At 48.6% G+C, this 12,684-nt stretch overlaps 1 protein-coding gene across 6 annotated transcripts in view; it reads left to right on the top strand.

Annotated features, from left to right (window-relative positions):
- The first annotated feature begins 3,309 nt into the window (after positions 1 to 3,309).
- Positions 3,310 to 12,684, top strand: part of PRKCI (protein kinase C iota) — a 49,917-nt gene continuing 40,542 nt past the window's right edge. Inside the window, exons 1-4 of one of the 6 annotated variants that reach the window (XM_085880020.1) lie at positions 3,312 to 3,729; positions 5,037 to 5,098; positions 8,407 to 8,528; positions 8,739 to 8,828. In XM_085880020.1, coding sequence (XP_085736146.1) covers positions 5,061 to 5,098; positions 8,407 to 8,528; positions 8,739 to 8,828 — 250 coding nt within the window. In that variant the 5' untranslated portion in view covers positions 3,312 to 3,729; positions 5,037 to 5,060. Of the gene's footprint in view, positions 3,730 to 5,036; positions 5,099 to 5,135; positions 7,378 to 8,406; positions 8,529 to 8,738; positions 8,829 to 12,684 lie in introns of those variants that run through there. The other 5 variants (XM_085880018.1, XM_085880017.1, XM_085880021.1 and 2 more) reach the window with 5 other exon arrangements.

The following is a 12,684-nucleotide window of genomic DNA, read 5'->3' as shown; positions in this document are numbered from 1 at the left end:
TGCTGTAGCTTTCTTTTATTATTCTCTTTTCTTCATTGTTTTTCAATGTAGGAATAAAATAAATAAAAATGCAACAGAACGTCAGATTTATCGGACTACTCTAGACAATTGTGTCACAAGGTGTGTTCTGCACACAAGTTTTCATCGTATCCGGACAGCGAGATTGCTTCGTTTTATGCGCGGAGAGATACGGCCGATGACATGCGCCGGCCTTGTTTGCGATAAATTCGTCACAGAGCAACATGTCCGCTGCGCTGTGCTGGTCACGTCACCTCACTAAAATATTTCTGATATCGAGCAGTATGCAAGTCGAATTTACATCATTGAATTACGAATAGGATTTAGTCTAACCAGTTGTTATTGCAGAGTCTTCCTTCGATGTCCTCCCGATCATCATGAATTCCGGGAATTTCATCGCCAGTTTCCTCTGCTTGTCCTGCTTCGGGCTCAAACTGCTAAGGCCGTATTCCATTTCCAGCTGCCTGAACTTCACCTCCCGCGACTACGTACATGAGGTCATGTGGGTTAAGTAGATTTCGGCAGAATTTTTAGGGGCGTTCCTGAAGAGGTTTTTTTTTTTTAAATTTTACATTTTACAGAACGAGTTTTGTGAAAAAAACATTGTCAGATCTGAAATCACGATGAAAAACTCCTCTAGGACATATATATGCAATTTCAGTACTTTTGGGTGTCATGGCACTTTTAAACCAGATTTGCTTTGATTCTCTATAGAGCACCTCGCGAAACCTCTAAAAATATAGACACAGATCTGGCAACCGCTATGGATGGGCAGTCCTTCTGGGGGACAGCGTGTGAGGTCAAGCAGTGAATTAAATCATTTAGCTCAACGAAGCTGGTTAATTTTGGCACGTTACTAAATTTTTTGTTCATTCAATATAATTCTCCAAACAGTAGAAAAAGGTAAGTTTAATGTTTTGGAAATTTCACATTTTCTTGTGTATCTATGAAGAAGGAGGGAACATGGCCTTGCTTGCTTAAAGTGAATAGGTGTATCAGCTTAGTTATAAGACTCGTTATTTCTTTAAATTATCAGATTTCACAACAGATTTTGACACTTATTTAGTCCGGACGATATCCGATCCTCAAAACCGAAATAATATTTCGATGATATACCTTAATTAGTCCGTGAAAGTACATCGTGGAAAATCGTATCATATAATGCATGAAATCGCTCCAAGCTCCAAATTTGGAAACTATAGAACTTACAAAAGTGATGTACACAGCGATTCGGAGCTGTGATGAACGGGCATTCGATAACATGAGTGAGGAAAGTGAAAACAACAATTTTATCCTTAAGAAATCGTTGCAGCCTGTTCCAAGTCAAGGCATGGTTGAGCAGGCCCCCAAAAAATATGGCGGCATCAGATCCCCGTGAGGTTACCAAGGAAACGCCTTAAAAACCGAGAGAGTGAGGTGGCCGAGGATCGCCTGATGAAGGATATAATTAAATAAGGCCGTTAATTATCTTCATAAAGGGTGTTTTAATGAACCCAAACACCCAATTTTCACTCTTGTATTTCCTTGGAGTTTTCTTAGTATGCATGCAAAGTTTCAGGCTGCGAGGTTTGATGGTTTTGGAGTCATACAGGAGACACACTGACGCACGCACACACACACACACACACACACACACACACACACACACACACACACACACACACACACACAGACACAGACATTTATTGGTGTCGATTGATTTATTAGACGTGATCGACAAAGCTCATGACGTCACACATCTAAGTTACCTGAGGGACACATTGCACATCGGCTGCAGGTCGCTCCTGGGGTGTGTGGGTGTGTAGGTGTGTGTGTGCCATTCTCAGACAGCTTGCTATCGCTTGCCAAGCCAGCCGTTCCTTAACAGCGTCAAACGGAATGCTCCCTTGAGTTTAAGGGACTTGGCGAGCGCTCCACAAGAAACTTGGTAGCTGTACTGGTCCCAGGTCACTTGCCATCTGTGTGAAGGACACCGTGAGGTCTTTAACGTCCACCAGCCAATGCCGGCAGCCAGGACGCCCGGCTTAACGGCGATCTTCGGGTCGGCGCACACATGATGAACCACCTTGCCTGTGAGACACCAGGATGGCAGTTTATAGGTGCGTCGGGATTCGAACCCAGGTACAGGTGAGACGGCTGAGAAGCGAGTGAGTGTGCGTACCCGTCGGCCTCCCCCCCCTCCCCTTTTGAATCGAGGTGTCATGTGGTAATTACACCTTTTATTTTTGATCGCGGACATCCTTGTTAACAAAAAGGTCATTGTGTCCCCCCCCCCACCCGAGGAAAGGTCGTCGTGAGTCTTCAAAATGACGTCACCACTGAAAAATCAATGTGAACGCCGGACCCGTGCGAGAAAAAAAAAACAACACATCACCGATTTGTTCGCTCACGTGACATAGAACCGTCTTTCAATTGGCTAAAAGTTTTGGGGAGCTCGATTTGGACCTGGGGAGCTCGATTTGGACCGGTCCACTTTTGATTTACCGTCGTGCGCATCACGGGGCCGGTAAACGATCGTAAACATCATTGTAAACACCATAGTAAACATCATTGTAAACACCATAGTAAACACCATTGTAAACACCATAGCAAACACCATAGTAAACATCATAGTAAACATCATAGTGAACACCATAGTAAACATAGTAAACACCATAGTAAACATCATAGTAAACACCATAGTAAACATCATAGTAAACACCATAGTAAACACCATAGTAAAGATCATCGTAAACACCATAGTAAACATCATTGTAAACACCAGAGTAAAAATCATCGTAAACACCATAGTAAACATTGTAAACACCATAGTAAAGATCATCGTAAACACCATTGTAAACATCATTGTAAACACCATAGTAAACATCATTGTAAACACCAGAGTAAAGATCATCGTAAACACCATAGTAAACATCATTGTAAACACCATAGTAAACACCATAGCAAAGATCATCGTAAACACCATAGTAAACACCAAAGTAAACACCAGAGTAAACATCATAGTAAACACCATCGTAAACATCATAGTAAACATCATAGTAAACATCATAGTAAACATCATAGTAAACACCATAGTAAACACCATAGTAAACACCATAGTAAACATCATAGTAAACACCATCGTAAACACCATCGTAAACACCATCGTAAACACCATAGTAAACACCATAGTAAACATCCGTGTGATGTGGAGACTAAACAATATGTTTCACATTTAAATGAATCCATGGATGAACACGTGGAAGTTATGGACGAGTTATCCGGAAAACAACCGGGGGAAAGATAAATGAGGAAGTTCGAGGTGAACCCCGTTCGCTCAGAGAAAAAATCAGTCGAGTGAAGGAAATGATCGGGAGACTTTACAATGTGGGGATCGGTGGGATTTCCGAGATGAAAGGATAATTTATTGTTGGGATCATAAACATAAACAACAACAACAACAACAACAGGAAAAACTTTTTTTTTTTTTTAAAGAAAAGAGAAAGAAGTTTCGGTCCTGGATGAAGAGTTCTTGACAATTTGTACTTCGGCTGGAGTCGAGGAGGGTCGTTTCTCGCAGGGACAGGTTTGTTTGAAAGGATCGGGTCGTTGACGTGTCGACTCGGGGCGAGAATACCGGTGAAGGAAGAACGGAGAGTGGGACGGTGGAACCAGCAAGATGTCTCAAACGGAGGAGGGGAGCCGCGTTCGAGTCAAGGCTTACTACAACGGGTGAGACACACACACACACACACACACACACACACACACACACACACACACACACACACACACACACACACACACACACACACACACACACACACACACACCCACACACCCACACACCCACACACCTACACACACCGACACACCCACACTCCTACACACCCACACGTACACACCCACACCTACACACCCACACCCACACACCCACACACCCACACACCTAGACACCCACACACCCACACACCCACACACCCACACGGCCGCCCACACGCCCACCGACACGGCCACCCAGACACCTACACACCCACACACGCACACGGCCACACACCCACACACCCACACACCCACACACCCACTCATCCACTCACCCACACACCCACACACCCACTCACCTACTCACCCACACACCCACACACCCACACACCTACACGCACACACCTCTACACGCACACACACACACACACCCACACACCTACACACACCGACACACCCACACTCCTACACACCCACACTCCTACACACCCACACCTACACACCCACACACCCACAGACCCACACACCCACACACCCACACACCCACACACCCACACACCCACACACCTACACACCCACACACCAACACACCCACACACCCACACACCTACACACACCCACACACCCACACACCCACACACCCACACACCCTACACACCCCCTCACCCACACACCCACAGACCCACACACCCACACACCCACACACCCCCACACCCACACACCCACACCCCCACACACCCACACACTCACACTCCTACACACCCACACCTACACACCCACACACCCACACACCCACACACCCACACACCCACACACCCACACACCCACACACCTACACACCCACACACCCACACACCCACACACCTACACGCACACACACCTACACGCACACACACCTACACGCACACACACCTACACGCACACACACCTACACCTACACACACACGTACATTGGTGAGACACACACACACAGACACACACCACACACGACACACACACATGACCTCGTTCTGGTGTTGTATAACCTCGGGGTTGTGCGAATAACTTGCACTTTCAAATTCCTTGTCCCTCGACTCAGTTGGTAAACACCCCTTTACACCCTCCCCTCCCCCTCCCCTCCTCCCTCCCCTCCCCCTCCCCTCCTCCTCCCCTCCCCTCCTCCTCCCCTCCCTCCCCTCCCCTCCTCCTCCTCCCTCCTCCCCCCCCCATCCCATTCGTTGTTGAACCTCATCAACTCGATCCGTGTTTGTCACCCTTTGTTATCCCCATCTGTGAAGGAGCCGACTCCCATTATCTGGTGGATGTTAAGGATCCCACGGTGTTTCCCAACGAAGAGCAGGCGAGTCATCTCCGTCACCCCAAACCAAATTCCTGACATCCACACTCTGGCTACCGCTGGAAAGCCAAAGTCGATGCAGCTTGTGTAATCCTTACAGTGAAACTGCTTTGGCAGCACTGAACCTACCTTCGGGTGGAGGTGCAGATATGTAGGTACATATGACCAGAGGTGATCAACCCCACGTGATTTCCCACGTTTGTGGGCGTCAGCTTTGCCACATCATCACCCGTTTGTATCCGTGACAAATTGTGTGACTCAGATTGATGGATTGCATCTATTTTCAGGAAGAACAACCGTGGCAAGAGATTATTGTTGATCATCACTACCATTGTGCTTGCAATGCTTCAGCAACAACTCGGACTGACCTAATAAGGGGCCACTTCCGTGGGACTCTGACTCGGAACTGAACCCGAGCTCCAGCTCGTGCTCGTTGAGTGATGAGTGTTGGGATTTCCACCCGCCAGTCGTGGTATGATGTGACGTTAACCACGTGACACATCGGGAGCGCTGCGACTCGACCTCTGTGCGTCGAATGCATCCGAAGCAAGACTTGAGCGAGTGTAGTGTCTGCAACGCAGCACAATTGGCAATCTACATATTGCATACACTCCTTTAGTTTTGAAAATAGTGCTGGCAGGATGGCCTCGAGGTACGAGCACTCGCCTCTAAGCTGTCTCGCCTGGGTTTTAATCCCAGCCCAGTTATAAGCTGCCTTCCTGGTGGTTCATCAAGGTGTGTGCCGTCTCTCGGATGGATGTTAAACGGGGATACCTGTCTGCCGGCAATGGTCATCTGTGGACGTTAAAAATCCAACGGTGCCGTTCGTGAAGACTGGGCGAGTTGTCGCAGGCATCCTGAACAAATCCCAAATTCCTTCTCACACCTTCCAAGGGCACTGCATCAGAGGCACAGCACACAAAGGAAGACGTTTTGAAAATGTGGCAACATAATCATCCACTCACACTACGGAGTGGATTATAAATCAAACTAACCAGCGTCCTATAATCAGAAAACTTGTAACTGTGGACATTAGAAGGGCGCTCGGTGGAGCGCTCACCTCCGCCATGCAAATGCCGGATGCAATAGAACATATCGAGCCCATCTCTCAATGGTGAAGAATCGCTTTAAAAATTAAATAACCCATCTCCAGATCCGTATTCGGATCTTCACCAAAATCGAAACAATTCTTCCTTGTCACACACCAAACCTGGCCACCAAGTTTTGTCCGAATCTGTCCACAAGTTTTTGAGATATCCTGCTCACAGACAGACGGACAGACACTCGACCTTCAGTGGTGGTGGTGGTAATATTGTTGTGCCGGGGTTCGGTGGTGAGGATGACAACTAGATGGAGCAGTTGGGCCGTCTCCCTCCGAACACCCGGAATTGAAGGTCGTCACTCCGGATAACTCCGAAGTCGACGGGTCGCTTAATGGACCGTGGACGCCAATATTTTGACCGCGCGGTTAGGGTCTTTATGTCTGATTCCAATTTACCTAATTAGCCGCGCGGTCGAGTAACCGGGGAAACCACACCCTCGGCTGGCTTTGTCCGAACCGAGGCGCTGTTACTGACTCGGATCCGGCGTAACCGAGTGGAAATTACCAAAGCTGTGCCGGCCCAAGTGACAGTTTACGGCACAATCGGCCTCCCTAATTCTCAAGCCCGAACCATACTGGGTCAACGAAAGAAAGCACAGACTGGAACATTTAGCAGTTATTTATTTACAAGGTAATAGGGAGGGAAACACAGAGCAGACTTCATGACAAATATAGATGTAAGCAAATGTACAATGGCAATCACTTAAACGATTTCTACTTATCAGACTGGCCACAGACAGACAGACAGACACACACACCCAAAAAGAAATGGACCTCGTGGGTCTTTATTCGGCCCTTCAGCTCGCGATGGAAGGCAAGCTGAGGGTCAGAGTCTGGCCGGGTACCTGGCCGCCTCGTGCGGTTTTACCGACTCGCACTTGTAGAGCTCGGAGTTCGTGGACGGGAACGGGGATCCCCAGCTCGAACGCTCCAACACAACCCACCACCGTAGGACTCGAACCCACGACCCAGAATCCAATGAGCCCACGATCCTGGCTGCCACGAACGACGATCGACGATCGACGACACGAGTACCACGAAACACCTCTGCCACGACCACCACCACCACGAGCACCAACACGACCACTGACCACCAAGGAACCCCGAAAAAGACCGCCACTGAGACAGCTCGCCACCCTTCTTATCTCTCCCCCGAGCGGGTGGAGGGATCCGCTCTGAGGTAACTCGCCTCCGGATTGGTCGGGGTCGTCGGGCGATCGGTGTCCTCCCCTCATTGGACGAGGCGTACATTCCATCTGGCTTGGGCAGGGTCGGCTCTGAGGTGATCTCACCTCCGATTGGACAAGGGGAACATTCCATCTGGCTGGGCGGGGTCGGCCCTGAGGTGATCTCACCCCCGATTGGACGAGGGGAACATTCCATCTGGCTGGGCGGGGTCGGCCCTGAGGTGATCTCACCCCCGATTGGACGAGGGGAACATTCCATCTGGCTTGGGCGGGGTCGGCCCTGAGGTGATCTCACCCCCGATTGGACGAGGGGAACATTCCATCTGGCTTGGGCAGGGTCGGCTCTGAGGTGATCTCACCCCCGATTGGACGAGGGGAACATTCCATCTGGCTGGGCGGGGTCGGCCCTGAGGTGATCTCACCCCCGATTGGACGAGGGGAACATTCCATCTGGCTGGGCGGGGTCGGCCCTGAGGTGATCTCACCCCCGATTGGACGAGGGGAACATTCCATCTGGCTTGGGCGGGGTCGGCCCTGAGGTGATCTCACCCCCGATTGGACGAGGGGAACATTCCATCTGGCTTGGGCAGGTCGGCTCTGAGGTGATCTCACCTCCGATTGGACGAGGGGAACTTTCCATCTGGCTGGGCGGGGTCGGCCCTGAGGTGATCTCACCCCCGATTGGACGAGGGGAACATTCCATCTGGCTGGGCGGGGTCGGCCCTGAGGTGATCTTACCCCCGCCTATGTCCGTGGCCTCGAACACGTGCGTGATGGCGCTGAAGGAGTGGAGGGGGATTTATTGCAGAAAACTAACTAGAAAGAAACTCGCAGCGCACACATGAAATTCCCATTAGACATAGTGGAGAGATTCTAACTATCCACATATACTTAACCAAATAACTAAACTTTGGGTCAACTGTCTGTGTGAAGGCGAATGGTTTCCAGATTCGTAACAATATATTTGCTTCTTTATTATGTACACTGGAAGTTCTGACATCGTGCTGACTGTTTGTGTGTAGGGACATTCTGATAACAAATGTGGAACCAGGAAAAAGTTTTTCCGACCTTTGCATGGATATTCAAGAGATGTGCGAGTTTGCCACGGAGCAAGAGTTCACCATGAAGTGGGTCGATGAGGAAGGTGGGTTTCTTTGAGTCTGAAGGTACAGACGCCTCCGCATTCACTGTCGATTGTAAAGTTGTTTTCCATTGCATTGTGCCGTGAGGACGTGCACAACGCTATCACGTTTGTTCCAGCTCGATCTTGATGTCAATCCCCACTCACCCTCCTCCCCCACCACTGACACTCCCACGCACCCACCGCCACCGTTGCATCATTTTTCATTTCTAGGAGACCCGTGCACAATTTCATCCCAGATGGAGCTGGACGAGGCCTTTCGTCTCTATGAACTGAATAAGGACTCTGAGATGATCATACACGGTAAGGACTTCAACCAAGTAATTGTGGTTGCAGAGGGGTGTGGTTTTTTTGTGGGAGATATTGTGTTCTTTGGCAACCACACCAATGATTCATCAAGTGATTTAACCAGACTCGGTGGTTTAATGGTTCGACCATCCACTCTGACTCTGGGAGGTCGATGGCTCGTACCTTGGCCAAGTCATACCAAAGATGATAAATGTGGTCCATGCTGCTTCCTTGCGCGATGCTCAGCATTTGAAAGGATGGAGCACGGACAAACAAGCAAAACTTGGCAATATTAGTGCATGGGCCGAAGGGCCTTCTCCTGAAATTAAGTTCCTTGGAAGGGAACTCGTATCACAAGTGGTGGTTTAGAACAGAACTCAAGCCTGGTGTTGGCTTCGTGGTTCGGGTGGCTGGCTTGGGATCTTAGGGTCCTGAGTTTAAGCCCCGTTGGCTGCTGAATTAACACCAGGTGGGGTTGACTCAGCCCGTTGTCCTTCCGAAGTTGGCAAAATGAGTACCAGTGTACTGATAGAGGGGCACAGCATCTGCGGCAGTCGTGCCCTAACAAAATTATCGCTACCTGACAGCCAAGCTGCCATTCGCAAGAAGAAGAAGAAAAAGAAGAAGAGAACAGAACATCATTCTTGAATATTTAATTTGTCACAAAAATTGACTTTTTGTTGTTTTTTTTTCTTCTGCCCATTTCCCAATTCAGATTGTGTTTTGTTGCAAATTGTGTGAAAGTTTTTTTTTAAGCAATTACTTGGTTATCTTGTTGAGACTTTAGTTCCAACATTGAAATGGTTTTTATGATTATAATCTGCATTTTACGAGTCAACACCTTTATGATGTGGTCGTGAGGGCAGTTTTTATCCCCCGCCGCGTGGCGGAAGGGGGATATTGTTATCACCCGGGTCGTCCGTCCGTCCGTCCGGCTGGCTGGGCGTCAACATTTATAGCTTTGAGTGCGATAACTCATAAACTATTCGCCATATCGATTTGAAATTTGGGTCACACATGTACCACCTGAAAAGGAAGAACCCCATTGATTTTGGGCATGGCCGGATCCAACATGGCCGACTGGGGCGGCCATCTTGAAAAAAAGTTTTTTCGCCATATCGATTTGAAATTTGGGTCACACATGTACCACCTGAAAAGGAAGAACCCCATTGATTTTGGGCGTGGCCGGATCCAAGATGGCCGACTGGGGCGGCCATCTTGAAAAAATGTTTTTTGTAATAAATGGAAAACTGCTTATCTGATTTCAATTATTTTTCAATGGCGGGGGATTCCCCATCTCTGATGATATTTTTTTCTTGATGACGTGTAATCCCACTTGGAATGAGAATGTCAAGGCTCCTCTTATTGGGTTTACGGTGCCACTTTGGGATTTCGTTTCCGGACACGTGCTGTCATCGCACGATTTCAGAGACATTTTTGATTTTGACCGAAACCTCTTAAGATGGCACAAGCGGGATCGTCGGTGTTATTTTGTGCATCATGCAGTGAATGTGGATTGGTTCCAGCACCGTGCTGGACTGTGTGAAGGGAGTATCGCATCCATGGAGTAATTAAGTAGAAAAAATAAAATAAAATTGGAGTCACCGCCGCATCTTCCTGATGTGTGATTACAACACCACTTCAAAGATCTTCCGGTGTATAAGTAAGCTCGGTGTTGTTGGAAAATAAAAGTTTTAATTTCCTGAAAAAGGTTGGGGGTGCCACAGTGGTGAACATTTCTCATTGGATCCCTGAGTTGTGCACGCGTGTCCGACGGGATGGTGCACAGGTGGCGCACTTACCTTCGAGTAGTCGAGTCTGGGTTCGATTCTCGACCCAACTATAAACTGTTCGACTGTTGCATCACAAGCAGGGTCTTGTCTCGCAATGTACGCAGACCTTGGGACGCATGTTGAGCTTGGTGCCCAGTTTGTTTGGTGTGTCGAATTTGATTGTGGACGATAAAGATCCCACGGCGCCAATTGCAAAGGGTAGGTGAGTTGTCGTCAGCACTCTGAACAAATTCCAAAATCCGACACAAACTCTCACTTTGGCAAGCTTGGAAAGAATGACAAATATCCTTCGGCATGAGTTGAGGGAGGCCTTTGTCCTGCGATTCAGTGAAAGTAGGCCGTTGTGAATGCTGTATGTGTATTGTGGCATCGACTGCTCAACTAATGTCGAGCTCATCACGGCGGGAGGGTAAAATATCGCGATGTCCCGAGCGGCTTAACTCCTGTGGAGACGTTTCGAATTTATGGCGGACAACACGCATGTGGGACATGAGAGACCCAAACAACCAGGGGAAGATGACTGCACGTTGGGAGGGAAGGAAGGGAATGCAATAAATAAATAAATTTTATATATATATATTTTTATATATATATATATATATATATATATATATATATATATATATATATATATATATATAGTTACTGACAGGAAGGGGACAAAACCGAGGGGGACTCGGTTCTGGTGGTAGCGGGGATGAGCAGGCGATGAGGGGGATGATTAGGACGCAAGGTGGCAGGTAGTAGGCAGACAAAACCAGGCACGGTGTGAAGAAAACTGGCAGAGGCAGTCAGGCAGGCAGGACGACCTCATCAACACTCTTTTGATCCTTCGAACACGCACAGCTCCTCAGACTCTTTCTCCTTGGCCATCTTTTTACCTCGGACTTCATCCTCTTCCTCTGTCATCTCCAACTTCCAACTGCCCGATTAGCTCCTCCCTCTTCTCTCCCGGACAATGCTTCGCCTTCTTGGGAGGCGTTCACAGCTCCACCCTTTAGAGGCGACACTCTACTCCCCCCTCTCTGGTTCCCCCCCCCCCAGTAGAGGTTGACATGGAGGTTGTATGCACAATTTATTTAACCATAATCCCTGACTAACTATTACCATGCACCACCCCCTGTATGTTGCACATTCAAACAAGATTTCTTAAGCTAACGCTTCCCTACTTGTACCTGGACCATGCTACACTGTACATTCCTATCCACTCTGGTTATATCTAACCTCCCCCCTACAAACGTAACACAGCCCCCACCCCAGAACCGCAGCTCTTGTGAGGTTCACTACAGGAGCAACAGCTCCAGCCTTAACACTTAGGCTCACACCTAATTAACCTCAACAAAATAAATTGGGAGTGGCTGTGGGAAGTGAGCCGTACCTAACTTACCTAACTCTTTACCATACTACCCACTTAGTTGCAAAGAAAATTCAAAATTTTGCAATTTTATATACAATGCTCTTCCTTCTCGTCCCCTTGCTCCGATGTCCAGCGAATGGCTGGCAAAAACACAAACGGGCCGACCTTAACCACAATTAAACTTCTTAAACAAACAATCCCTTCTAATTGACCACGTTCCCCAGTGCAAGCAGCTGTCAGCTGAGGCCAAATACCAATTCAGAAACTACGTATCCAATTTCATGGGCGACCTGCCTTTCACAGTGCATATCAAGTCGCACGGAACCGAGTGGAACGTTCCCACATTCATACACAACGAGAACAACAGCAACCACGGTCAAATTCCCTGCAAGGCTTCATCTTTCAACACAGCAGGTGTGGCCCTCAACTCGGCAGCGGGGAGGTCCTGCACAAATAAGGTGGTGGAGGCGATTCAGGCTGTGGTGCCCGTAGTCCAGGTGCAGTCATCGATCTCACAACTTCTTTGCCCCCTCCCCTCCTCTTAACTTCTCGGCCCCCAGCAGGCAAACAGCTCCTTCACTGTACATCCCGTCAGGGAGGGTCTCCACAACACACAGGCACTCTTGGCCACAGGCACTCCTTGCCTCTCCCTGGGTCGCCAAAGGTCTCAATACCCGTTGCTCCCCAAACCAGACCCTCCTCCGACAGGCCCCTCACACTC

The sequence above is a fragment of the Eptatretus burgeri genome, chromosome 4 (genome assembly GCF_056783735.1).
Source record: "Eptatretus burgeri isolate ZD-2024b chromosome 4, Ebu_testis_v1, whole genome shotgun sequence".
Lineage (NCBI taxonomy): Eukaryota > Metazoa > Chordata > Myxini > Myxiniformes > Myxinidae > Eptatretus > Eptatretus burgeri.
Note: the sequence above shows the minus strand (reverse complement) of the source record. Positions and strands in the feature narration are given on the sequence as shown.